The sequence below is a fragment of the Hemicordylus capensis genome, chromosome 2, assembly GCF_027244095.1.
Source record: "Hemicordylus capensis ecotype Gifberg chromosome 2, rHemCap1.1.pri, whole genome shotgun sequence".
Lineage (NCBI taxonomy): Eukaryota > Metazoa > Chordata > Lepidosauria > Squamata > Cordylidae > Hemicordylus > Hemicordylus capensis.
Window position 1 is genome coordinate 27292260 of NC_069658.1, and position 26921 is coordinate 27319180.

Here is a 26921-nt window from a genome sequence, read left to right on the forward strand (position 1 = left end):
ATTTAATTTTAAAGCAGTATGTTAAAGCCATCATTGCCCACAGTATACATGTTCATTTTTTTCTGTGCTGTTAAGGTCTCTAATCAAACAGATTTTGCAAGTTTTTGAAGCACTGCTCAACCGTTTTTGACCAGGTACCATTTCAGGATAGAGGGGTGGGGGTGGGAAAGTGTGTGTCACAGGGGACAGTAATGGCTGTATCCTGCCACCTTCATGATATTACCACAAGTAAGACTTCAGTGTGAATAGTGTGATGTCTCATCCACATGTAAAGTGGGATGGGTAAGATGATTTTTATATGGGAATAATTGTATTGCTCTAATCGCTTAAGAAACCAAACTCTGTGAAATGTTAAGTTCTGCACCATTCTTGTACATGGTTCACATAATGCAAAAAAAGAAGAAAGGAAAGGGGAAAAAAGTAAACCTAAGATTGCAATCCAGTGACTATTTACCTAGAAGCATGCCCCACAGAACACATTTAGAAGTTATTTCAGAGCAAATGTACATAGTATTGGGCTGCATAGCTCACAACTAAAGTAAAGTTCACAGCATTTCAAAAACTTCGAAAACCCTTATCTAGAGAGGTTCCATCTTGGCTATCTAAAACAAGGACCTTAGTAGAAATGAATAAAATATCTTACAAAATTTTTTCCCCCTCAGGGATTCTAGCTTGCAACCTTTTTTATAAAAAAGAACAGAACTTTTAGACTATTTTCAGTGCTATACCAATAACCAAATGGGTATGTTGAATTGAATGCAAATTTTTCTTATGAGGTGTTTTCTGCAAGTCTAATGTAACTTGGTCTGTTTCTTTTCATATATAAATGGTGTAAAAAAAGACCCCACCCCAATATTTGGCATTGGGCAGAGGGAATTGTGTTACTATTTCTTAAGACTAACCACATACACACATGCACACAAAAGGAAAGCAAAAAAGCATCAAACCACAGGCTATAGACTTATCTCATGAGATTTCTGCCCTGGTGCACTGTGTGTGATGACCAGCTTCTGATAAAGAGCCAGGAGAAAATAGAGAGGAAATTGCAGCTGAGAGGAGCAGCTGAGGAGGATTTCAAGTCTGGCCACGGAGCCAAAGAAGAGGAAATGCATGAGTGAAATAGTATTACACTGTAACCACTATGCTATACTGCCTCTCTCTGTATGGTAAACAACTGTACAGAAACCACATGTATGTGACAATTGTATTTTCAGGTCCAGAAGAGTTAGGGAGTGGAAGCTATGGGCATCGTTATATCACAGACTCTGGAATTGGTGACGACGATGGAATTGACATTGATGACTCAGACTATGACATTTACATTGATGAGGTAAATCCAGAGGCTTCACTCTGGCATTTCGCTTCCTTAAAGATGCTTTTGTTCTAGTATTTAGACAAGGGAGCTTGCTGACAAAGATAGGGTACAAATGTATAAGCTAATGTACACTCAGGTTACCTAAGAAGTTTGTCTCGACATGTCTTCATTTGCTTTTGACTCCGTCCAAACGTTTTCTTCCAAGCATGATTTGAGAGCAGAAGCTATTTTGTGGCTCACTTTAAAAAAAAATCAATTTCCCTTGCAACTTTTCATGGGCAAATGACCAATTTGGGATGGCGGGGCAGAGGGGTGGATTCCTGGAAGGCTGGAGACCTGTTTAGCATGGAAGGGCACTTCCTTTCATGATCCCACCCCCTTGCCTTTTTTTGCTCTCCCCCTCCAGGTCCAGGAACCTAATCCACCCCCCATTCCCATTGCTGCAATGCCCTGCAATCTGCAGTTCTGATATCCATGGAATAGAACCCCTGCAGATAACACAGTTCACCTCATCTCACAATCGAAACAAATATTTTTAAAATATGTCATAAAAACTATTCTTGCCACACCTAATGGTTAATATATACACCATACAACAAATCTTAAATTGCTTTCATGCTCACTGCCATATAGCTTGAGTTATAGACAATTATATAACGTTACAAGTATTCCCATAAGGGGTCATGAATCAGAATCTCTGCATTACAATGAATAGTGTCAGTCACCAAGGAGTGATAAATACATTTCTTGAAGGGAGAGAGTCCATAAATAGGGATGTGCATGGGACCATGGCGGGGAGGCTCGAAGGCGACAGGGGTCTCTTTTTAAGAGTGGGGGAAGGTGCACTTACCTCTCCCGCCGCTTTTCCCCTGTCGGCGTCCAAGTTTTACAAAGCCGATCGGGGCGGCAGCATACCTCCCTGCCGCCCTGCCGCCCTCGTCCTCCGGATATGACCAGATGTCGCCAACACACCTGCGCGTGCCGGCACGGGTGTGTGCACATCACATGTGTGCCCATGCTGGCGCACTCAAGTGCATCGGTGACTTCCGGTCGTATCTGGAAGATGAGGGCAACGGGGCAGCAGGGAGGTGCGCTGCCGCCCTGATCAGCTTTGTAAAACATGGACACCGGCGGGAGGGGTAAGTGAACCCTCCCCCTCTCTTAAAGAGAGACCCCTGCCACCTTCAAACCAGTTCCGAGGCCCATAAAGGGCCATTCCCAGAATAGCCCCCATAAGGGGATGCAGTTACAGTGCTCACACATATAGTCCCCCATTGGGTTAAGCAAGGATGCATTTTAGCTTCCTTTTTCTTCAATTTTTACATTAATTTCTTAATCCCCCTCTTAGACAACCATGACATCCATCAGCCTAAGCTAGCTGGTAGACCCATCTCGATTTTACTTTATGCCGATGGCACGGCCATACTATCAAGAATACTAGTTGGTATGAGGAAGGCGCTATGAACACTCACACAGTTTTGTGAAGATGCTAGTTATAATACACAAAAGACGCTAGTTATAATACACAAAAGACCAAGGTCATGGTATTTGCCAAGAGACCAAAAGAACATAAATGACAAATTAATAGGTGCAGGGTTGAGCCGGTTAAGACCTATAAGTGCCTGTGACTAGTTTTTCATGCAAAAAACAGCCCCACTGTTTGTGGGGGCCCACTAGGAATGTGCACGGAGCCACAGAGGCGTGGTCCGGCACTGGGGGGAGTGTCACTTTAAGGGTGGGGGGGTAGTACTTACCCCTCCCACCGCTCTTCCCCCTCTGGCGCTCGTCTTTAAACAAACGTTTTTGGGGCGGCAGGGTTCCTCTCTGCCTCCCCTGCCCCCATCATTGGCTGCAAAGCTCTGAAGTAAAGCTGGCGCTATGCATGTGCCCGGCGCGGCTTGCACGTACCTGTTGCGGCCGCCAGCGTGCGTGTGACGGCGGCGACAACAGGCATGCGCGCTCCGCGCCGGGTACATACATAGCGCCAGCTTCTACTTACTTTAGATCATTGCAGCCAACGATGGGGGCAGGGGCGGCAGGGAGGAACCCTGCCGCCCCAAAAACGTAATTGTTTAAAGACGAGCGCCGGAGGGGGAAGAGCGGTGGGAGGGGTAAGTACTACCCTCCCCGCCCTTAAAGTGACACTCCCCCCCTCGCTGCCGGACCACTGGACCGGTCCGGAGGCCTTTTCCATGGCTCCGGACCGGTCCAGGCACACCACTAGGGCCCACAATGTGAATACGCAGCAGCAAGTGCGCAGAGGAGTGCATCTGCTGTACTCAAATTCGTTCACACTAATGTGGGACATTACATCCCTGTGGCGGTTAGGGGTATCAGGCCATAATACTGGCACAAATGCTGTATGGGGTCCAGATTTGTCCCACTTGTAATTTTAAAGCCCTTGGAAGTGGTTCAGTCTGGATTTCTTTGCGACATTTTTCAAGTCCCCAGACAAGAATCGAATGCTATCTTGTGTTTAGAAACAGGGTAGACCAGAGTTGAGGTACAGGTGTGGCTTCATACATTTAACTAGTGGCTTAAATTATATGCCTGCCCCCAGGGCCTTGCCCCCTTGGTTCTGAAAGATGAGTTTCACTCATCCTGGTGTAAGAGCCTCTATGACAATTTGGGCAGATATGGCTTCTTGCCACAGTATTCATTGGCTTTGGGTCATGATGCTGCCAAAGAAATTATTAAACAGCGTGTGGCAGATATGGGAAAGCAATTGGATTTAAGTCTGGTTATCACCAGTAGTACTTTCGGTGGTTTTTCAAACTACCCCCAGCCAGCTGTATACCTCACCCACTTGACCACCTTAAAGCAGAGGAGAGCCTTTTTGCTGGCACGGTTTAATGCCTTGCTTTCTGCTGTTTTGGATGGCAGATTTAAGGGGATACCGCTAAGGAACTGGTTATGCCCATGTTGTTCGGGTGACATTGAGTTTGTCTTACATGTTCTTTTATACTGTACCTACCATAGGGACATTCATACTATCTGGATTGAACCATTCTTAAAAAATAGGCCTGATCAGTCAGAAGAGTATTACATCTCCTAACTATTGGTGGATCAACATGCAGTTGTTACGGCAGCAACAGCAAGACTCTGTGCAGCAGCCTGTAAACTGAGATGGGAGCAATTGATTAGTTTTAACTGAGATTTCCATATAACCTGATGTTTTGTTACTTAGTTTTACTGCTTTGATTTTGTTTTGTTTTATGCTGATTTGTAATTTGGTGTGTATGTTGACTGGTCACTGACCATAATAAATTATTACTTACTTACTAGTCCCCCGTTCAAACACAAACCAGGGCAGACCCTTCTTAGCAAAGGGGGCAATTCATGCTTGCTACCACAAGACTAGCTCTCCTCCCCTAGACCAGCTCTTTTCAGACAACATATCCGTGTTCACTGAATGTGTGAACTGGAAGCAGAAAGTCTAAATGGGTACAATTGGAAGTCTCAATAGACCCTACGTCCATACAACTGTATGTTTATAGGTTCTGTTACTGTAGACACTGTTTAGGCCTGCCCTACAACTTACGTATAGGCTCCATTTGCACCTTTGTCTGAGTACATGGGAGTCAGGACTGGAGAAAGCGGGCACAATCCTGATTCCATCCCACCTCCTCAATACATTCAGTAAATATGTGAAACCCTTGGAATAGGGTTGACTCTAGGCAAAGAGCGAGACACATGCTTTTGGCAACAGTCCATGCTGGGAGAAAGGAGCTTTAAGGAGCTGCCTTGTCCTGAGCAAAAACCATTGTTCTGCTCCCCCAGTATTGTACATTCAGACTGACTGGTGTGAAATGTCAAGATTTGAACCTGGGGCTTTCTTCATGCAGAGCATGTGTCCCACCCCTGATCTATGACGTATCTCAAATCTGATAGGTTGCTGTAACTAGACAAGGATCTCTGCACATGTCCGGTAGTGGCATTATTACTATTGCCTATGTTCCACAGGCCTCAACTCTGGCATTAAAACCAGTTCTAGGTTTTGCCTCAAGTCAGCAGCCTGGCTTAAACTGAGCTCTGCTTTCCTAATCAATCACTGGAAGCTCCCTTCCTAGCAGCCAGCCAGAGCAAATCTTCAGACAATCCTCAGAGCAGTGGTTGAAGAGCAGCATCCTGTTTTATTTCAGCATCAGAGACAGTTCTCATTTAGATGCAAGGCATGTCCCGTTTTGCCTCTGGCTATACTAAGTTCCTTTTTATCTTTCATCAGCTCAAACCACTTCCTGCTATCAAAGGAGGCAACAGGAAGTTTTTAGTTGAAACCAAGATCACACAAGAGTCTAATACAAGACTCCTTTCTAGGCGGCTTTCAACGACTTCATATCCTATTACTTCCCCTGCCACAACCACACGCCTACCACGCACCACCACTGCTACTGCCATGACTGCTAAGGCCCTCAGAAGGAACAGCGGGGCTTCGACAGTGAGACAGTCTGATCAATCCTGCGATGAAACCATCTGCTCCACCGACAGCTTTTGTGTGAATGATTATGAGCGAAGTGGCTCTCGCTGCCACTGCAACCTTGGCAAAGGAGGAGAGAGTTGCTCAGAAGGTCAGTTTCCTGGGAAAGCTTTGGAAACCACAGGGCATGTTCAGGAAATGGTTGTGCTTGGGATAGCACAACAATTTCCTGAACATGCCCTGTGCTTTGCACAGCAGCATCTCACGTATTTGGTTGGGTACTTTACTGCATGCTAGTCCAGGAGTGGGGAGGCTTCTGGCTTGGAGCACCGACTTTGTTTTTTTACTAACACCTCAAGGTCCACCACCAACTGGAGCCAGGAGCAAAATAGTTATTCAGTGCCAGAACTCTGCTCACAATCCTTTCACAACATTTCAGCCAGTGGCACTCTTACCCCTGGACTTTGGGGCTGAAGTCCAGGGCCTCCACAGTCCATGCCCCCCGTCCCAATCCTCTTTAATTTGACCTGGGTGGTGTGGTCACCCAGCTGTGCACAAGGATGCTTAATTTGTGGTGGTGGGCGGGGCTCCAAAGGTCTTTAGGTCCAGGCTTCAAAATTACCTGGGTGCACCTCTCATTTCAGCACCCTAATTTAGGGTAGGAGGAAGCCTTTTCGTTGTTGGCTTTTTTTTCTTTTTCTTTTTTTAAAAAAAGGCATCAGAAACTTTTGCTGGTCTAGTGCATACCATCCAGAAATCTGTCAGTAGATCTTGATCTGTCTTCTGTGCCCTCTTGTCCTAATGGACATGCAAGAATCACCCTTATTAAAAGCAACCCTCCCCTCCACTATAGAGGGAGCATTCTCTCAACACACCTACTTGTGGGTAGGTGATGAGATTCACAAATATTTTGAGTGAAATGTATAGCCCATCTGCTCGAGAGGCAATATAGCTCAGAGTCGGCATACATCTGAGAGGCAATATAATTCTGATTACCAAATTTTTGGAATGAACTAGAAAATATCACTATTTCTATCATGACTTGCTTGTGAACTTACCCGGGGATCTGGTTGATGATTGCTGGAAACAAAGAGCTGAAATAGATGGCATTTCATTTGAACTAGTAGAGCAATTCTTTTATTCTTATAAATACACATGGAGATTTTTTTGTGTGTGTGCCCCTGTCCACTGTAGCAGGCTAAGACATTTACTCCAGGAAAATCTGCTCACAGATAGATATATCAGTTTGTTACTTAAAATAGCAAGCTGGAGTACCTGCCTATGAGTAGCTTTCAAAAATGAGTAAGCATCTCAGCCAACCCATTTCAAGCAGCAAACAAGCAGGGGCAATGTTCTCTCTGTGTCTGCCCAGACACTCCAGGGAGGTTAGTCCTCCATCTCATCATCATCATCATCAGTTTTGTGAAGTATGAATTTTTGCACAACAAAACCCCAAAGTGGAGCCTCTGGCAGTAGAGACACTGCCTGGGATGAAAAGTGGACCTTATTTGCTTTTGCTTCCTAGAACTTTTACAGGAAGATAAAGCTGGTGTGGACACAATCCAAGTTTTCAATAGCTTAGGCATAAGGGAATCCACTATGAAAAATTAGAGAGAAGATAGAGCAGACCATCAACTGCTGCTAGTAATTATGTGTTTCAGTAGAAACTATTCTCTAATGTAAAATGTAGCTATTGATTTTGCTTGAAGGTTAACTGCTAAGGAACATGCTCTCATTGTTGACTTTCAGATGTTAATATCCAGTATCCTCAGTTTTTTGGTTACTCGTACATCACCTTTGAACCTCTGAAGAATTCATACCAGAAATTCCAAATTACTGTTGAATTTAGGGTAAGTATAAACAACCTCAAACTAGTGAACAGGAAATGTATCTCAGAATTTTGCAGAGTGCCCAGCACTACATAAGGAGCTTTAAAAATTGCAAATACAAGCAAGCTGATATTAATTATGCCAGATCAGAAGTAACTCCACACAACTTTGGCAGTCTGATCCAGAAACCTAATGGGGGCAATGGATTATGCATTATTGCTGCTTGAACCTCCCTGAATTGGCAGTGGAAGATGCACCTGGACTCATATACCATAGGTCCAATTTACAGAAAACATCATTGAAATGGAAAAGTAGCTGGCGCACATCCAGACTAACAAATAACTGGTGCAGTGAAATTGCAACACATGCTCCAAGAGAAGGAGATATTTTCATCAATCTCTCCTTCCTTCTAAAGCCCTGTATGCCGACCTTATGTCCATGAAAGTCACACAGCCCTCAGGGACATGTTTTTGGGAGTCCCTGTGAGCTTCTGTGGGAAGGGTAGATAGAAGGAAATCGTCCCTCTCAGGAGTTCATGTTTCATGTTCACTGCACCAGCACTTTGTTACATTGTATAAGAGCTTCCCCTACAATTGTTTCATGTGAATACATTGTGAATGTGTGTTTACTCAGGGAGATTGTCACTTCTCCTGGAAAAATGCCAGGAGAAAAATGCCACGTTTTTCCCATTGGGATCTGCCACAGAGCCTGGATGGAATCAGTACTGACATGCTACTGCTAAACTTTGCTTACATTTTATTGCATTTGTAGCCAGGAAAGGAATTCACACTCTGATGGGGGGGTCCGCCCAGCATATTGTTTATTTCCCATGGAGGCTGTTAGTTTATTCTCCCTGTAGGGCTGCAGTAGCCTTGACCGCCCCACAAAGAGGAAGGAAGCCTAGTCACATGCAGCTTCAAACATTGCTGGCCTGTATTGCGTTTATGACAGGGCTGCTTAACTTTGGCCCTCCTGCAGATGTTGGCCTACAATTCCCATAATCCCTGGTTATTGGCCACTGTGGCTAGGGATTATGGGAGCTGTAGCCCCAAAACAGCTGGGAGGTCTAAGTTGAGCAGGTCTGGTTAAGGATCACAGATGTGGTGTAGTGATTGCTGGATTCAAACCGGAAAATCCAGAGTTTGGACTCCACTGAATAATTCTTAATTAATTAATTATATTTATATACTGCCTCATCCAAATGGCCCTGGTTGGTACACAGCAGCAAAAACAAAACCCTTTTGTTTTCTCCCCTTTACCTCACACTTCCTTTTACTTCACTCTTCTTCAAGGCACTCAGGGTGTGGTGTACATTATTCTTCCTATTCTCCATGTTATCTCACAACAACTCTGTGAGGTAGGTTAGGCTGAAAGAGTGAGTGACTAGCCCAAGGACACCCAGGGAGCCTAGAGGCTGACTGAGGATTTGAACCTGGGTCTCCCCAGTTTTATTCCAACACTCTAACCACTAGATCATGTTGACTTTCAGTTGCACTCCAGTTTCCAATTCCCCATTCATCCATGCAGTCCATTGGGCCTGGAGAATAGTATGAGAATAAAATGGAATTATTCCATGGATAGTACCTGGAGCTCTTCTGAATAAGAATGAAATATAAACATTTTAAAATATTAAAATGAGGGAAGCCTAGCAAATTATTTTAAAAAACTGTCTGTAGTAGTAAAATGTTGAAAATACAACAGAGAATGCAGCCATAGTTAATAAAAAAAAGCCATATGAGGTGTCATAATGACTTAAGTCTTATATAGGAAGATCTCTTTCTGTTCTTTGGGGGCAGTATCCCACCCCGCTTCAAGTACTGGAAGTGGAAATAATATACTAATTTTGCTTTTGCAGCTTATGCAGACATTTCTCTAACCACTGTTAAAATCACCTGTTACCGGTTCCATTACCTTCTATCATTGTTTGTTTTGCCCTGAAGACAGAAAGGTGTTTTTGTTTGTTTGTTTGTTTAGTTCTTTTATTTGAAGTAGTTTTAGTCTTACTTTTCTGAGAGTGATATATTGAGCAGAAACAAATCTAACTTTATTTGCATCTTGATGCACTCAAGATGAGTTAATAAAAGCCAAGCCAAGACATAAAGGCAGATCTGTGATGAGCATCTCTGAACATTCCTTGCATTGTGCTCCAGGCCTGAAAGCATGATGGGAAGAGCAAAGCATACTGTATCCTCCTTTTGTATGAATCCGAGCTGCTTCCAGTTTTGCTGCACTCGTTACCTTTTGAGCTTTAGAACTGAGTCACTTTGGTTTTGATTGGGCTAGATGGAGTGGGGAATGGCACAACTGGGCGCTTTCCAGATTACACCCTGAAATGGGGACACAATGAATCTCTGAAGTGTGCTTCCACAGTTCCTGTGTTGTGACACCGCAGTCCCTGCTGACAGCAGGGTGCTGTTCATATTTCCAATGCCTTGTTTCAAATTTAATCGCTGTGATATAATGCTATGATGTCGTATATCCGGTGTAAAAAGTTGCTGGTTTTTTTCCAGGCTGTTAGTTTCATGAGACTGCTCCCTCCGCTGTTTACGTTTTGAAAGTGATTTGCCTAAACAGAAGCATTTTGCTGCTGTTGAGCAGCTAATCTGGAAAGTGCCCTGCTAAAACAGATGTTGCCAAACCAAAATCACCTCTCCACACCCAGTTTTATCCATGTCTACTAAACATATTAAGGTTTTTTACTAGGTAATTGCGAACTAGGGATGCAGCACTGGAGCACTATACTTCAGGAACAGATAGTGGGAAACCCCTCTGTGATATGTCCTTAAGTTGGATGGCATCATGGGAGGGACCATATCCCAGTGATAGAGGACATACTTTGCATACTGAAGGTTCCTGATTCAATTCCCTGTAATTCTGATTAAAATAATATCTGGTAGGAGGGTTGAGAAAGACTTCTCCCTTGAAGTTTTTGAGCTGTTGCCTGAGAAGATTTTACTGAGCTAGATGGATCAACGGTCCATCTCCATATAACATAGTAGTTTATGATGTTCATATCTCTTGGAAGTTCAATTGAAATCAAAGGTCTCGAGGCCAGAACTGAACCCAAAACACTGAGCAATTGCTCAAGGTGGCAGTGTTTTTAAGGATGCCAAATAAATGCTGCATAATGTTAAGAGCTATGATTTAAGAGGTGTGCTTGCAACATTGGAAAAAATGCTAGAGAATAACAGATACATTTAAGTAAAGGGATGTATCCCAGCATCCTTTGCAACATTGCCATGGGTCCTAGGGTGTGTTTCTCTGGACCGTTGTGCAATGAAGCCAGTTGTGTGATGAAGCCAATATGCAATGAAGCCAACTGGAACAGTTAACATAATGTAGTGCCTGGAGTGGTTAGTCTATAACTGGAGAAACCAGAGTTTAAATCTCTTCTCAGCCACTAGGTAACACTCTCTTAGCCTGGCCTAGTTCACAGGGATGATAAAAGAAAGGGCTGCATGTGTCCTTCTGAGCTTGAATGGTTAATACTTTTTTAAAAAAATAAATAAATGTTTGGACCATCCCCACTTCATACATAATCACAGCAGCATGGGGACAGCTCCCTCCATGGCACTCCAGGACCATCTAGATAGGAAGCTGTGTTCTACTGAGTCAAGCCATTGGTCCATCTAGCTCAGTACTGTCTACAGCAGGAGTCTCAAAATGCAGCCCTCATTGGATTACAGCTCCCACCATCTCCAGTCACAATGGCCAGTAGCCAGGGGTGGTGGGAGCTGCAGGCAAGCATCTGCCCAAAGGCTGCAGTTTGAGACTTCTGGTGTACAGTGACGGGCAGCAGTTCTCCAAGGTTTCAGGCAAGGGCCTTTCCCAGCCCTTCCCGATGATACCAGAGATTGAGCTGGGATCTTCTGCATGGAAAATGTATGCTGTCCCACTGACCTATGGTTCTGAGGAACCATGTGATGAAGGAATCATGTTGGTGGTGGAGATGTTGCTGTCCCTGGGGTAGGTAACATTTGTATGGGAAGAAACTGCTGTTCCCTCCATCTAGATATTTGTCCAAGCAATATGAGAAGAAGCCACGGGGTGGAGAGAAATATCTGTGCCACTGTGGTATCTAACATACATACCAAGCCCCGGTTCCTTGTGTCCGAGGACCAGGGGGTGGGAATACCCTTTATTTTTTGCTTCCTTCTTGTGTTCCCAGGCTGAAGCAGAGGATGGCTTGCTTTTGTACTGTGGAGAGAATGAGCATGGGCGTGGTGACTTCATGTCAGTAGCAATCATCAGGCGAAACCTTCAATTCAGGTGAGGGCTGCAGGAAAACAGCTGCAGGGCTCTTTCAGCCTTTCCAAACTCTCTCTTGATACAAATGCATTGCCATAATGAGCCCTGTCAAGGGCAAGCGACTGCAAGCCACTTCTTATACTGTATCTCGTAGTGCCTCACAGCCTGCACTGGAAGCCTCATTGTTTCTGTGGCTAGAAAATAATATCATTAGAATAATAAACATTTGCACATCTATCCAGTGCTCATGACTGGCATACCAAGGTCTGTTTGTTTTTCTTAATGCTCAGCATACAGTTGTTTACCACGCATGGAATACCCTTGAAACTCACCAACATTAGTGCACTTCTAGAAGGGCAGGGGTCATACATGTGCCATCCTTTCTGGGAAAGACCAGCATCAGAAGGAAGAGGCAGTGTGCCAAGAGAAATGCTTTTGGCAGCCACCAGAATCTCCACTGCAATCCCTGTTGGTGTTAAAGGGCATGTCTATACCATATGCATTAGGGGTTCTCAAACTTGGGTCCCCAGATGTTGCTGGACTACAACTCCCAGCATTCCCAGCCACAGTAGCCTATGGCTGTTTTTACATGATGGCCTTTGGCATTTTATTTTTACATTTCTTTAACATGATGGGACATTCAGTCCTGCCATCCATTCACGACAGTCCAAAGTGGCATAGTCCAGCAACAGATATGCCGTAGGGAGCTATTAACTGTGCACAGTTGTTGCTGAGGGAAATGGGATCCATGACCGTTCAACTTGTCTTTGTATGATGGGGGTTCTCAAACTTGGGTTCCCTCTTCTTGTTGGATTACAGCTCCCATCTCCTTTGGCCATTGTGGCTGGGGATGATGGCGATTGCATCCAAGAACATCTGGGAACTCCAGTTTGAGAACCTCTGGGAAACCAGTTTGAGAACCCCTGGGAAATATAGACGAGCTGAATTTTCATGACTCCTTTTTCCTCCATAGTCTGTTGTGCTCAGTTCTTCAATATGCCATATTTGTTTGCTCGCCTGTACCATTTTGGACAGTAGTGAGTGAATGGAAAAGATGAATGTTCCTCCATTATACAAAGAAAGTTATTTATTTATTTATTTATTTATTTATTTATTTATTTGGTTGGTTGGTTGGTTGGTTGGTTATTTATTTATTTATTTATTTATTTATTTATTTATTTATTTATTTATTTATTTATTTATTTATATTGTTAGTTATTAAAAATTTATTATATACCACCTCCTCCAAAGACTCTAGGCAGTGAACAACAACACCAATAACAATTTAAAAAAAATTACACATACATTATAGTCTAACTTCTGTAACATGCTGCTTTTGAATATACATGGAGTTTCTTTACATGCAGGAGCATTCAGTCATTTGATCCTTCTGCAAAATTACAGTGAGGCTATTCGCACGCGTGTGCAAAACCAGGCTAAGGAAGCCCAGCCCAGTTTTGAACGTGCGTGTGTACCCTTGGGATTGGGCCTGGCGGCAAGCGCTCTTAGTTTTTTTTAAATTGTCTGTCAGCCAGAGCTGTAAGCAGGCACAGCTTGCAGACTGCAGCGCGCTTGGGGAGGCAAGGGGGGATCCCCATAATGCACTGTGCACCTGTGCAATGCATCATTGAAGCTTCAGGGGGCAGGGTGATGCAGGGTGATGCGTCCCAGCATCCCGACCCTTGGAGCTGCTGAGGACATGCTTGTCTGCGGGGTGGTAAGCTCTTCAGGGCTTCCTCCCTGCAAACCCTATTGCCGTTTTTCACTGGTCACGAGAAAGGACTTAGTATGTAATAGTGTGCTCCAGTAACGTATAAATTATCTGGGGCTACTGACTGAATTATTTGCCTCTATGTAGTATGGAGGTGCTAGAGATCTCTTTCACTCTGTATCCTCATAAAAATTCAGTTCCCAGGGTTCCTTGAGGGGAAATGGCAATGGCTTACCCAATTTACATTTGGAGTATAGATATGCCTTGCATTCTTCCAGATATGTGAGCTATCCATTTGGAGCATTTCTGAACAATTTGCTTCCTGACATTGTGTGGTTTCCTCAGAGGACTATGCAGTGTTGGTAATATTTGAATCAGCTCTACATGCCTGCAGAGAAACCTTAGAGAAACCTGCTGCATAGATGCAATGTAGAGGAAGAAGCAGCTAAGTGGGATACCTTTTGGTGGAATGTGTATTCTTGTCATCAAACTCTGGGCCAAACAGTGCATTACATGGAATTATGTATATCTTTCCTTTATAAAATACTTTTCTTTTAAACAAAAACCAGTTGCTGTGGGCTTCAGTCAGGAGTGAAGGAAGGGTGGGTGGGTGGAGATGCTGGACTCCTCTCCTGCTAGCTGCTTTTCCTCTCAAAATATATCCTACTGGTATCTTTTGTTCTGTGAAGAGAAAAGCAGCATAAAGGGAATAATTCAGAGGAGAAAAAGCCAGCAGAGAATAGGTTAAGAATCCTCTTTGAACTTACCTTCTTCAGCTCTTGATTGTCTCATCAGGTGATTGACTTTCATTAACATGAAAAATTGGGGGAAAGTTGCAGGGAATTCTGGGTAATATGTAGCTTGTCTGTATGTCTACACTGCAAAGTTACTGAACCCTTATTGTGGTGACAAAACACTTGGGAAGTGGAGGTTGCTTGAGCTTCAGAATAGCCATTTACCTGACTGCCCCTGTTGAATCAAAATTCAGTGGTGGCTCAAAGCATCTTTGTGCCTAAGGCAGGGTGCCAAATGTCCCCGTCCCCCTGCCTTGTGTGCAATTTCTTGCCCTTTCCCCCCTCATTTTAAAATGCCAGGGATAGAGGGACACCCTTCTGCCTTGCTGGTACCCCAATAATCTCCCTGAGGCAACTGCCTTCCTTCGCCTCGTGGAAGGCTCCCCCTGTCAAGCAGAGAAGCTTTTGCAACCTGGGAGAGGGTTTCTGGCTCATAATGCTCCCTCCCCCCACTCTTTCAGACTGTCTGTGTACTTCAGATGATTTACAGTTGGTATGTTTAGGAAGAAAGGCTAGCAAAAATTTGTGGGTGTGCAATAACAGTTGATTTAGGCTGGATCTACCATGGAGCAGGAAGATGTGGGGATGAAGCAGAAGAATGCTAAAGTGGTAGAATAGAATACACCACTCAAGGTCGCTGGTGGAAACAATCACTTTGAATGCGGTCCATGCAAGAAATTCACTGCAGACAAAAAACTAGCATATAGAGAGAATAAGTCTACCCAAACCCTTTGCCTTCTGTTTTCTGGGAGTTTTTAACACAGACTTAATGCTCTACCTGCAGCCTGAACTGCTGGTACAGGTCCTTCTACAGTTTCAACATTCTAGCACAAGGGTAGGCAACCTTTGGCACTGCCATTGAACTGTAATAAATTCAATGCTCAGACACAATAAATTGTGACTGGGGATGGTGAGAGTTGTAGTTCAACAGCTGGAGTGCCAAAGGTTGCCTAGTCCTGTTCTAGCACCGCATTGTACTGTATGGGTAGACCAGGCTGTAATGGCAAGGCCAAGTTGTCTGTTATGCTCTGTTTGAGCATAGTGCAGATAGCTAGAATCAATCAGGAAGACATCTCAATATCCTTTTGTAAAATGATGAATACTGTAAGAATAAAAGCAGCAGCAACGATCTTTTTGAAGCCCTTTCCCCAAGTTCTTTTAATCATAGTGGAGACCAAGCCAGAAATGGCGGGGGGAGCATGTTTTGCACTCGTGCATCTTTGTGTGGGCTGCTGCTGCCTCCTTGTCAATCAGCTCACAGCAGCTTGAGTGTCGTATATAGGATGCTGGCATTATTAATACAACACTAGGTCTCAACAGGGAGCTTGGAGAATTCCCAAGAGCAATTATTGTGATAGCAGTAAGTCAGATTCTAATACTCTGCATCACCAAATTGTTTCTGAAAGTTGGTGGTTTCTTGTTTATGTACATTATACTTTTTTTCCTAGCTAGAGGTAGAGGTAGAGGAGTAGCTAGAGGTGCAACAAGCTGACCATCCTCTCTGTGGGAAAAGGAAAGAAATTAAAGAAATCCTTCCTTCCTTCCTTCCTTCCTTCCTTCCTTCCTTCCTTCCTTCCTTCCTTCCTTCCTTCCTTCCTTCCTTCCTTCCTTCCTCCCCTAGCTGTAGGGGCCCAGTGAACAGTCTGGGAATGCCAGACACACTGATAAGCTGGACTGGGAGACCACATTATATTATGAATAATTACTGGAAGTATTTTTAAAAGGGATCGATGTAAGCCAAATATATCTGGGTTTCTACACTCCTTTTTAATCTAAAAAGAGCCACTAACTTGGGAGGAAAAAAGACCCAAGACAAAAGAGAATGAAGTTTGGTAGTTTCACAAGAAGTTTATGTTGTCCTTTTGTTGATCTCAGGTTCAACTGCGGCACTGGAATTGCAGTAATTTCAAGTGAGAACAAAGTTAAAGTGGGCAATTGGCACAGCGTTACTGTGTTCAGAGATGGACTGGATGGATGGCTCAGGCTGGATAACAACCCTCCAGTTTTTGGCAAATCACAGGTGAGTCATCCTACTTATGAAAGATGTTGCCATGGGATTGACTGGAATCCCAAGGAGTCCCCAAAATCAGAGAAGGCAGATTTCTGTATACCTGAGGACCACACTGTTTTTCCAGGAGCTATCCAATCCAACTTCATGCTTGTGATATCACTAGAGACCTTTGGGTAGTTGCTTGCCAAGTCATTCTAGAGGGTCACTAGATAAATCTGGATAGTTACCATGGGGACTAAATCCACCCTAAAATATTAAAAAATGATAACTGTTACCACTTATCAAGCTAAAGAACAGGATGGTTCTTAAGAATTGTGGGAGAGAGCATGGACATCCAGAGTGGGGGTGGCAAGAGGGGGCAGCTGTGCCCCTGTATTAAGCCAGTCCCTATTGAATTCAATGGGGTATACTCTCAGGGAGGATCGGACTTGAGCCTTGACCCCTCCCCCCGGGAAAACATTCTGTGGATGCCCATGGGGGAAAGATCTAACTGGGGTACTGAATTACAACTCTGCCAGCTTCTAATTTTTAATCACTCAGCTCTCATATTGGATTAGCACACCCTTTTGCAGTTACTTGGTTGAACGAACCAAAGCATTAACATTGGGGTGAATTATGCTTAGTTAGAATTCCCCCAGATCAGAACACCAACTTCCTTAACCAAAACATCAAGTTTACTAACAAAGAGAACGAACATAGAATTTCTTATGAAAATAAGAGAGAAACATTGGTTTTAGGTTCTAATACTTGCTGTAACTGATGCAACAGTCCGATTGCCTGTGTGGCTACAGAGGGTATACAGTTGAAGGCAGTAGTTAAGTCAGAAGTCCTTCTCTCTGTCCTGCTGGCAAGAGATGCAGCATGAAATAAAGGGAATCTAGCTTCTGCCATGGGCATCCGGGGGTGGGGGGCAAATGGCAGTTGCCCCCTGGATCAAGCTATTCTCATTGAATTCAATGGGCATTCTCATTGAATTCCCAGGTAAGTGGGCATAGGATTACAGCTTTTGCCCCCACCCCAAAAAAGTCCTGCAGACGCCCATGGCTTTTGTTAACTGCAAGGGAAGACCCTTCATAAAAACTTGATTGTATGTTTATAGGACTTGCAGCCCTCAGGGACATATTCCTGGCAGTGAAAAAGGCTTTTGCAGGGAGGCAAGAGCAGTGACAATTGCCTCCCCACCCCTTCACTGCACTGTGAGGCAAATCTTGACCACCTCTGATTGTTGTTGTTTTTTTAGATTCCTTGTGGACACAGCTCTCACTCTGGCCTTGTATGACAGCATAACATATCAACCCATCTCTACGAATGACACACAGATTCTTTATTTCTTCTCCTTGATGGCAAAATTATGAAAAATTTGTTTTTGCTACACCTTGCCTAAAATTTGCTACGACCTCTTGAGAGCCAAATACAATTTGCTTCAAGGGCCATTTCAGCTCTGAACTGTTGATCTGCATGTGGTGAATTTTCTCCATGCCTCAAATTTTGGAGCTGGGCCTGTTTTTAAGCTATTTTATTACACCACACTGAATTCTCTAGTTACATTTTTGCCCAAGCATGCTGTGAAGGCACATGATTCAACAACTTTACTAAAGTGTGGAGTTTTGAATCTGATGAATGCCTGGATGAGAGACTGCCTAGGAACTCTATTGAGTTAAATCCAGACTATTGTTTCTCCTGTGTTAGAATGTTACCCTCAACTTATGTTCCTGAAGGTCCCCCAGCCCTCAGGGATGTATTTTCTGGGAGAGACCAAGGGAAGCAAAGCAAAAGGGAGACTCAGTAAAAATCGCTGTACACAGGCAATGTTCTAGTTCATAGTCAACATTGATCTGAACGCAATCCATTGTCTTGAATTCCATGGAGGAAACTCTGGATCGAAATGTAGTAAATAAGTAAGCTTCTTTTCATTGATATTTTACCCAGATTTCCTATAAGTGGCTGTTTTCCCCCCACCCCTCCCTTCCAGGGTCAATACAGCAAAATTACTTTCCGAACTCCCTTCTATCTCGGAGGTGCTCCTACTGCTTACTGGCTCGTGAGATCTGCAGGAATCAACCGTGGCTTTCAAGGCTGTGTTCAGTCACTCATTGTCAATGAGAAGATTGTCGATATGCGGCCCTGGCCTCTGGGAAAAGCTCTTAGCGGGGCAGATGTAGGTATGTGCAATGTTGTGTGGTTCTCATCAGTGCATTGGAGCATAGTTTGTTGTTGCGAGAATGAGCCATGGCGAGTATTGAGTTTGTGCATGCCCTCCTCTTCTATCTTCCCTCCACTCTTTGCATGAAAGGGAAGGAAATTAGTGTCTTCCATTCCTAGATCTATGCAAGCAGTTTGCTGCTGCATTGCCAGCATCGAGAAACTGCAGGAGTGTTATTGCAACTGGTATTTTCATTTGTTTAATCATAAACCAAATGTAGAGGACTTATTTAACCTGTAATGTGTTCACTGTAATTTGGCTCCAGATAAAGATTCTGGGTCCGGTGACTGGCTCCCTGTATCAGCCATTCATTGAGTTTGGTCATCATTGGATTTGAGTTTGGTCTTCATTGAATTTGGTGGCTTTCCAGATCTATTTGCTATTTGGCAGGGATTCAAATTAAAGAGATATTTTCAAATGAGTAAGTTGGGTCCTTTGTTGTATATTTCAGTACAGATGTATATGAAGGTCTGTGTGCACGGTGCTAAGATGCTTCCTGAAGAAGCACAGAAAAAGCACAGATTGAGATAGTGGTTGCAGAATTCACCATCCTAGCTTTCTTTCTTTTTGTGTCTTTTTTCTAAGTGACAAGTTTTCTGATCCTCATGGATAGGAAAATACATTTAAAAGTGTTTGCAGAGAGTAAGGTCATTCACATGACCCGTGGGTGGGTGGCGGGGTGGGGTGGGGTGGGGAGGCAGGATTGCACCTACCTTCCTCCAGGACTATCCTGTTTTCTTTCATTGGCTGCTCAGCTCGTGCACCCACATGAGTGACACCGCCAGGAGCCGCACGGCCATCTGGAGGCCAGGGAGATGCAGCCGTGCAAGGAGTGTGGTGCATTGGGGGATTTCCCCACAAGCTGGATGCTCTAGGCATCTAGCTCTCTGGCTGGCTGCTCAGGCTGCAGGCAGCCTGAGCAGGCACACAACTGGCTACCGGGGTAGATGGGTGTGTTTTCACCCTTTTGCCTCGGTAATAGCCCATGGGAAAAACTCGAGCTACCTGGAAGGCTAGCATCAGAATTGAGCCCAACCCCAGTGCTCTGCACAAGCAGCCCTAACCAGATAGGGCTGTGGAAGCCCAGGTAGGGCTTCTCGTGTGAAGAGCCTCATTGTCTACAGATGCCTCAAAAACCAGAAGGGTGCAGAATAAGATTTCAGGGCTTCAGCTCCCTGCATTTTTCTTGCCTCTTCCTAGGATTAAATGATGCAGAATAAATAATGCAAACTACTTTGTTTCAGAATCAATTATGCACATTAAGATAAATGATGCAGAGTTATTTGATGTGCATAATTTATCCAGGTCACAGCATTCTACATTTCTTGTTACAGAGTTTGGATTGCATGGGGGCATTTTATATATATATATATATATATATATATATATATATATATATATATATATACATACATACATACATACATACATACATATACATATACATATACACACACACACACACACACACACACACACACATATATATAGTTTGCAGGGGTGCACCTAGGTAATTTGGGAGCCCAGACTGCCCCAAGGGGTGGTTGTAGGGAGGAGTGGAGCAGTCCTTCTCCCCTCTCCCCTCCCCCCGGCGACAGTGGGGGCCAGAGTGATGTTGGGCCTGTCCGTTTGGGCCAGCGTCTTTTGCCAGCTGCAAGGCATGCCTGCGCAGTTTAGATTGCCGCAAGCCCATGAAGTCACGGGCTTGCAATGATCTCTCAACTGCGCAGGCGCACCTCACAGTTGGCAAAAGCCTCTGGCCTGAATGGATGGGCCCAGCATTACTCCGGCCCTCGCCGCCACTGCTGCGGGAGGGTGGAGAGGGGAGAAGGGGGAAGGACTGCTTCACTCTCTCTTGGCAGCCACCCCTCTGCCGCGGTAAAAATAATAATATAAAAAAACCTAAGGACATTTGGCAGGGCAGGGGCAGGATGGCTGCCCGAGGCCCCTGGCCATTTGGGCCCCGCCAGACCTTGGAGGATCAGACCAGGTCCCCCAGGTCCGTGGGTTAGAGAGCCTCTGATTGTATGGAGTAAACACCTTTCAGTATATATGGTGACCAGTGTTCCCTCTAAGGCGTGTGCATGTGTGCGTGCTCACACATTTTTTGATGTCCGCTCAGTCAGTTTTAGATCCTGCTCACATTGAATCACTCTGAAGGCATGTGTGCACACACTGCCTTGTTACTGCCTCCCAGAACAAAACTCATTCTGCATACAGATGAAAAACATTGGGACCCTTGGGAGGGAGTGTTGTGCACTCTGTCATGAATCCAAGGATGCCCCAACATTTGTATCCTCATGTTTATTGCATATGTTCCTGAACTTCATCCTTTCTGACCTGATTAGGAATGGCAAGGCAATGTAGGCATCTGAGATGATCAGTTAACTACATAATACAGCTATTTTAAAGAAACCATTTTGAAGTATCCATGTTCTTTAGCCCCTGATGGCGCAGTGGTAAAACTGCCGCCCTGTAACCAGAAGGTTACAAGTTCAATCCTTACCAGGGGCTCAAGGTTGACTCAGCCTTCCATCCTTCCGAGGTCGGTAAAATGAGTACCCAGAATGTTGGGGGCAATTTGCTAAATCATTGTAAACCGCTTAGAGAGCTCCGGCTATAAAGCGGTATATAAATGTAAGTGCTATTGCTATTGCTATTGCTAAGTGCTTTATGGGGAGAAAGCAGAGGAAATTTAATGCCATGTAAGTACTGTGGACATGTGGGAGCCTTGTTCAAGTTCTTGGCAAGTTGGCACAACCATAATGGTCAGGGGTGGAGGGAGGCCAGCGGCAACCTGGATCCAGCCCACCACTATGCCCCCTAGCCCCGCCCCCTGCATCTGATGGCAGATGCTAAGCCACACCCCCTGATATCAGACACAGGGGGCGTAATCTTGCTTGCAAATGGGGCTGCACTGTCCCGTTTGCAGGCAAAATCCCCAGTCAGTGCCATGTTCACCGCGTGGCCAGAGCGAGGCAGGGAGAGCCACTCCAGCCATGCTACGAATGCAGTGCTGACTTAGCTCGCAAATGGGGCCACACGGCCCCATTTGCGAGCACCATTCCTGGCCAGCCCCACGTTCTCAGCATGGCCGGGAGCAACTCTCCCTGCTTTTTAGTCAGGGAGAGCCACTCCAGCCATGCTGTGAAGGCGGTGCTGGTCGGGGATTTGGCCAGCAAATGGGGCCGTGTGGCCCCTGAGGGGCAGCGGCCCAGGTTCTTGGAACCCGTTTGCTCAATGGTGGCTCTGTCCTGATGATGGTCCTTGCTTGGCTTCGATCAAACCATTGCCTCTCAGACTAACCTGCCTCTCCCAGTCCCAGTCCTGAGCTCTGGGGTTAGGATGAGAAAGAAATATAAATGAACAAAAGCCTCAAATCACTAAACTGATTGAAAGACTTATCCAACTGACCACACTTGTCACTGGTAGCGATAGATACAAAACCTGATTTCAAGTCTAGTGGTTCTTAGATGTAAGCTCATCCTTTTTTCTCTTCTCTCGGTTTTCAGAAACTGAATCAAAAGAGGGCAATGACCAGTGTCAGACATATTAGCAGTTGCTGCACTACTCTCTGGATTAAAAAGAGAAGCTACTAGATTTCAGTGAAATATAAAAAAGCTTTACCTGGTGGCCCAGAAAGCAGACACTGAAGAAAATAAGGTTTTGGAGAAGCACAAAGAGTAATTTCACGACAGAGTGAGAATCTATGGAATCCATATAGAGACTGAAACCTATCAAAAGCACCCTCTGATATGTATTGGTTCTCATATCAGTTGTAGCAATCCCAAATCCCACTAAAACAAAACTTTTTTTTTTTTGGTAGCCACTTGGGACCCAAAGCTGAATGATAAAAACTAAACTTTAAATGATGCCATTTGCTGCAGTATAGGGAACTCCATATGTAACCAGAACATGAGGATGGTCCTGGGGCACAGTGATGCATGTTGGTTTTTAAAAGGAGTGGATAAGCATCCAGTGTATATCTGATCGCCATGGTCCAGACACCTTTTCAAGCTTATCTATCTATCTATCTATCTATCTATCTATCTATCTATCTATCTATCTATCTATCTAAAACATTCTTCCTTGTCAAGAATGCACAAATTGGCTTGCAACCACAAATTAAAATTGGAAATTTCAGACTAAATCTAAAACAGATGAAAGAAAACATACATTACATCCATTACAATGGCACCTATTGAATGAATCAATATGAATTGCAAGCAACCACTAAAAGATAGGTTTTCACCTGTGAGTAGAAGCAGATGCAGGGTGAGCCTCTTGGGACGAGGAGGTGGAACATAGGAACACAGGAAGCTGCCTTATACTGAGTCAGATTATTGGTCCATCTAGTTCGGTATTGTCAACACAGATTGGTGGTGGCTTCTCCAAGGCAGGAGTCTCTCAGCCCTAACTTGGAGATGCCAGGGAGGGAACCTAGAACCTTCTGATTGCAAGCATGCAGATGCTCTTCCCAGAGCGTCTCCATCCCCTAAGGGGAATATTTTACAGTGTTCATGCATGTAGTTTCCCATTCAAATGAAAACCAGGACAGAGTAAAGCTGTACTCTGAGCTTAGTAAAGGGGACAGTTCATGCTTGCTGCCACAAGACCAGCTCTCCTTCCTTGTGGCTGGGTGCCACTAAGAAGAAAGCCCTCTCACATGTGCCCACCAAGAATCCCTCTGACAAAGATGAAGAACGTAGGAAGGCCTTCCTAGATGACTTTCAGAGCACGAGCAACTTAGGTGCCTAACTTCTTTCTGTCTGTCTTCATCGTAGATTAGGGATCAGCAGCTAGATGCCAAAGGGCCATATGTGGGTGCACCCCCCACCCCCCAAGCAGTATCAGCTTGTCCTCCAGTTGCCAGCCCCAAAAGGGCTGTGTGGAAGGAGTGAGGGCTGTTGCCATGAGACTTTCTGGCAGTACACTTAAGCCTTACCTGCAATCTCCTTCCCTTCCCCAAAATGACCCTTCCGTAAAATTTACTGATTTACAGAATATGTATTTCAGCTTTCAAATCAGACATGCCACTCAGTGAAATTAGCATTGAACAACAAAACAAACAAACCCAGAAAGTTGCTTTGTGTCACATCTTTGCAGCTACGATGAGAAATTTCTTAAAGCCAAGACATCAGCTGCAAATATTCTGCCACCATCTGTATATTCTAGCATTCAGGCCATTCCTCTATGGCATGGGGCTGAAAGAGATGGGGATTCATGAATTATTTTTTTTAAAAAATTTAAGATCACTTGTCTGAAACTGGAGGAAAAAGTAGCTTTAAGAGAGCTGAAAGTGGCTTGATTCAAGTCATGGCCCTGAATGTACACAAGCATTTATTTTGGACCACTGTCCTCTCTGGACACAGCATTTTGCAGGTCTTGGTGACATTAAAACCCTACAATACCCGTTTATTTCATACTTACACAGAGGGAAACTTGGGTTTCTCCCTGACCGTACACTCAGCAGGTAGCTGCAGCGAATCATGGTCCCTGACAAATATATGAAAAGTGTCTGTAGCATATGCGTGTTAATTTTGGAGGGGTACACATCCTAAAAATGCAGTATGTGAAGTTGTCTCTCACAGCTGGTAAAGGGGATTATTTTCCACATCCTAAGCAATAATGCTATCTCACCTCTAAAAAAGTATTGTCAGTTTCTAGTCTAAGGCAATATGGTAAGAATGGGGCTGTGTTAAAATTTGTCTGTAGAGAACTTTGCCTCGAAATGTGGGAGGTGGGTGATCAAAGTTGCTCCCAAACCATGCTGCTGCTCACCCCTTTTTCTCTACCACCACACAAGTTGTGCAGTGATGCTCATCTGGGTGGATGTTGGCCACTGTTTTAATTCATCATAAGTCTTTTCAGAACAATGTCTCAGCACATAGCTCTGCTCCTAGGGAACTTCTAAGGAAAATATATCATCCATAAACTACCCCCTCCTATGCCCTCCTCTTTCACCCCAATTCATGTTCCCTGGAAATCACCAAAGTTTCCCTCCCCGCAATTTTTGCTGCCTGTAAATGGATGGTGAATGAGGATTGAACTCGATCATTGCTAGCAAGAACTGGGATAAACTAGGCTTTGAACCCACACTTTCAAGTCCAAAGCTCTACTTTCATAAGAGATGGAAGCACTCCACGCTTCACAGAACTGTGCAGAGTTGGTCTTGCAAAACTGAAAGGCAGACTTTTACCGTTTAAATTTCTGAAGCCAATCTGTTTTCATTAAATGAGGGATGAGAACATATATTGCCCATGTTTTATTTTGTCCAAGAAGCCTTGAATACCCCAGTCTGAAGATGTTATAAAACGATGATGATGACTGAGTGAGCAGATGGGAAGAGAAGAGGTGATCAGTTGATGGCATATGTCTGAAAATATCTTTGATTGGATTAATGGGTTTTTATTCCTTAAGCCTGATAACTCAATTCAGTCCCCTTGATGTTTCCTTTTCAGTGTGTTATCAAGGCTGTCTTTCATTCTATAGGATTTGTTGCTAGTGGCATTTATATCAACATGACTCATCAATCTTTAGTGGATGATGAATTGGATTCTACTAGTGTACAAGTCAAGATATTTTGTCATTCAAATTTTCCTGAACTGTGTGGGTTGTGAAACAAGTGATGGAGGGTTATCACCGCAAGCAGATTTTAGTAGGGCCCTAGGAATTTGAAGTTTCCTCTTCCTTTGGAAACTATGCAAGGGAAACATTGCAATGTCTGGTTGCTCTCCCCAGTTAATGGTAGGGAGGCTGTGTAAAATCTGCTTCCCACCTTGTTAGAAGCATGTTCTGAAAGGTTACAATGCAGACCATCTCCTGAGAGAATCACTTGGGGATATCAAGATTCTCATGGCGACTTAACTTTAAAGTTGCTAGCATTCCCCAGAGGTGGCAAACCACCATCCAGCTGTGACATAATTGTAGAATTTCCTCTGGGGGACTTTTTGTTTGCTGTGAACAGGTCTGTACCTCAGAGGAGTTTGACCCAGATTCAACTTTGAGATTGATTTTGGAGATCAATTATATGAGAACATGAACTCTATTGTTGTAGCACCATGTGCATCATCATCATCATCATCATCACCACCACCACCACCACCACCACCATCATCATCATCATCATCATCAGGAAACTGTCATCTTGGTTCATATATTTGCTGGCACTGGTGTTTAATTTCTGTAGTTGACAAATGAGCTCACTTCCCTCCCCTCCACCATGGAGATAATGGCTAGTCAAATCCGAGAGAGTACAACATAGAGCACATTTGAAGATCTATGCTCCGGCAATATATGTTGCTGGCAAAGAAGTGATTCTTTTCTGCCTGTTTTGCACCTTGCAAGTTCATGCACAGTGGAGTTGTTTAGAGTGGGCTAGTATATGCCCCTCCTCCCTTGAATCAAAATTTAGAACTATCAATTATCCATTGTGACATCTTAAATGAGTTTTTGTGTGGATAAAATCTCTCATATTCAGGCTGACAGACTGAGACCCCACAATTATTGCAGAGTCTACAGGTGAAACTCGGAAAATTAGAATATCGTGCAAAAGTCCATTAATTTCAGTAATGCAAATTAAAAGGTGAAACTGATATATGAGACAGATGCATTACATGCAAAGCGAGATAAGTCAAGCCTTAATTTGTTATAATTGTGATGATCATGGCGTACAGCTCATGAAAACCCCAAATCCACAATCTCAGAAAATTAGAATATTACATGGAACCAAGAAGACAAGGATTGAAGAATAGAACAATATCGGACAAGGCAATTATTAGACCTTTTCTGAAGAAGTCTGCATTGGATCCCTCAGAGTTAAGCAACTATAGGCCTATCTCCAACCTTCCATGGCTGGGGGCAAGGTAATTGAGAGGGTGGTGGCCTCCCAGCTGCAGGCAGTCTTGGAGGAAACTGATTATCTAGACTCATTCCAGACTGGTTTTTGGGTGGGGTATGGGATGGAGACTGCCTTGGTTGGCCTTAATGGGTGATCTCCAATGAGGAATTGACAGAGGGTGTGTGACTGTTGGTACTTTTTAATCTCAGCAGCTTTCGATACCATTGACCATAGTATCCTTCTGGACCGTCTGAGAGGGTTGGGATGGGAGGCACTGCTTTGAAGCAGTTCCATTCCTACCTCTCAGGCAGATTCCAGATGGTTTCACTTGGAGACTGTTTATCCCCACAGACGTGAACTTTTATATGGCATTCCTGAGAGCTCCATACTGTCTCCACTGCTTTTTAATATCTACATAAAACCGCTGGCAGAGATCATCGGGAGATTTCATGCAGGGGGTTATCAGTATTCTGATGACACCCAAATCTATTTCTCCATGTCAGAGTTATTAGCAAAGGGCATAACCTCCCTAAATCCCTGCCTGGAGGCAGTG

General features: G+C 44.2%; 1 protein-coding gene across 2 annotated transcripts in view; it reads left to right on the top strand.

Annotated features, from left to right (window-relative positions):
* Positions 1–26921, top strand: part of EGFLAM (EGF like, fibronectin type III and laminin G domains) — a 173214-nt gene that overhangs the window by 110336 nt on the left and 35957 nt on the right. For both annotated transcript variants that reach the window (XM_053303992.1, XM_053303993.1), the window contains exons 8-13: positions 1215–1330; positions 5541–5883; positions 7482–7582; positions 11730–11830; positions 16190–16334; positions 18298–18487. In XM_053303992.1, coding sequence (XP_053159967.1) covers positions 1215–1330; positions 5541–5883; positions 7482–7582; positions 11730–11830; positions 16190–16334; positions 18298–18487 — 996 coding nt within the window. The remainder of the gene's footprint in view (positions 1–1214; positions 1331–5540; positions 5884–7481; positions 7583–11729; positions 11831–16189; positions 16335–18297; positions 18488–26921) is intronic.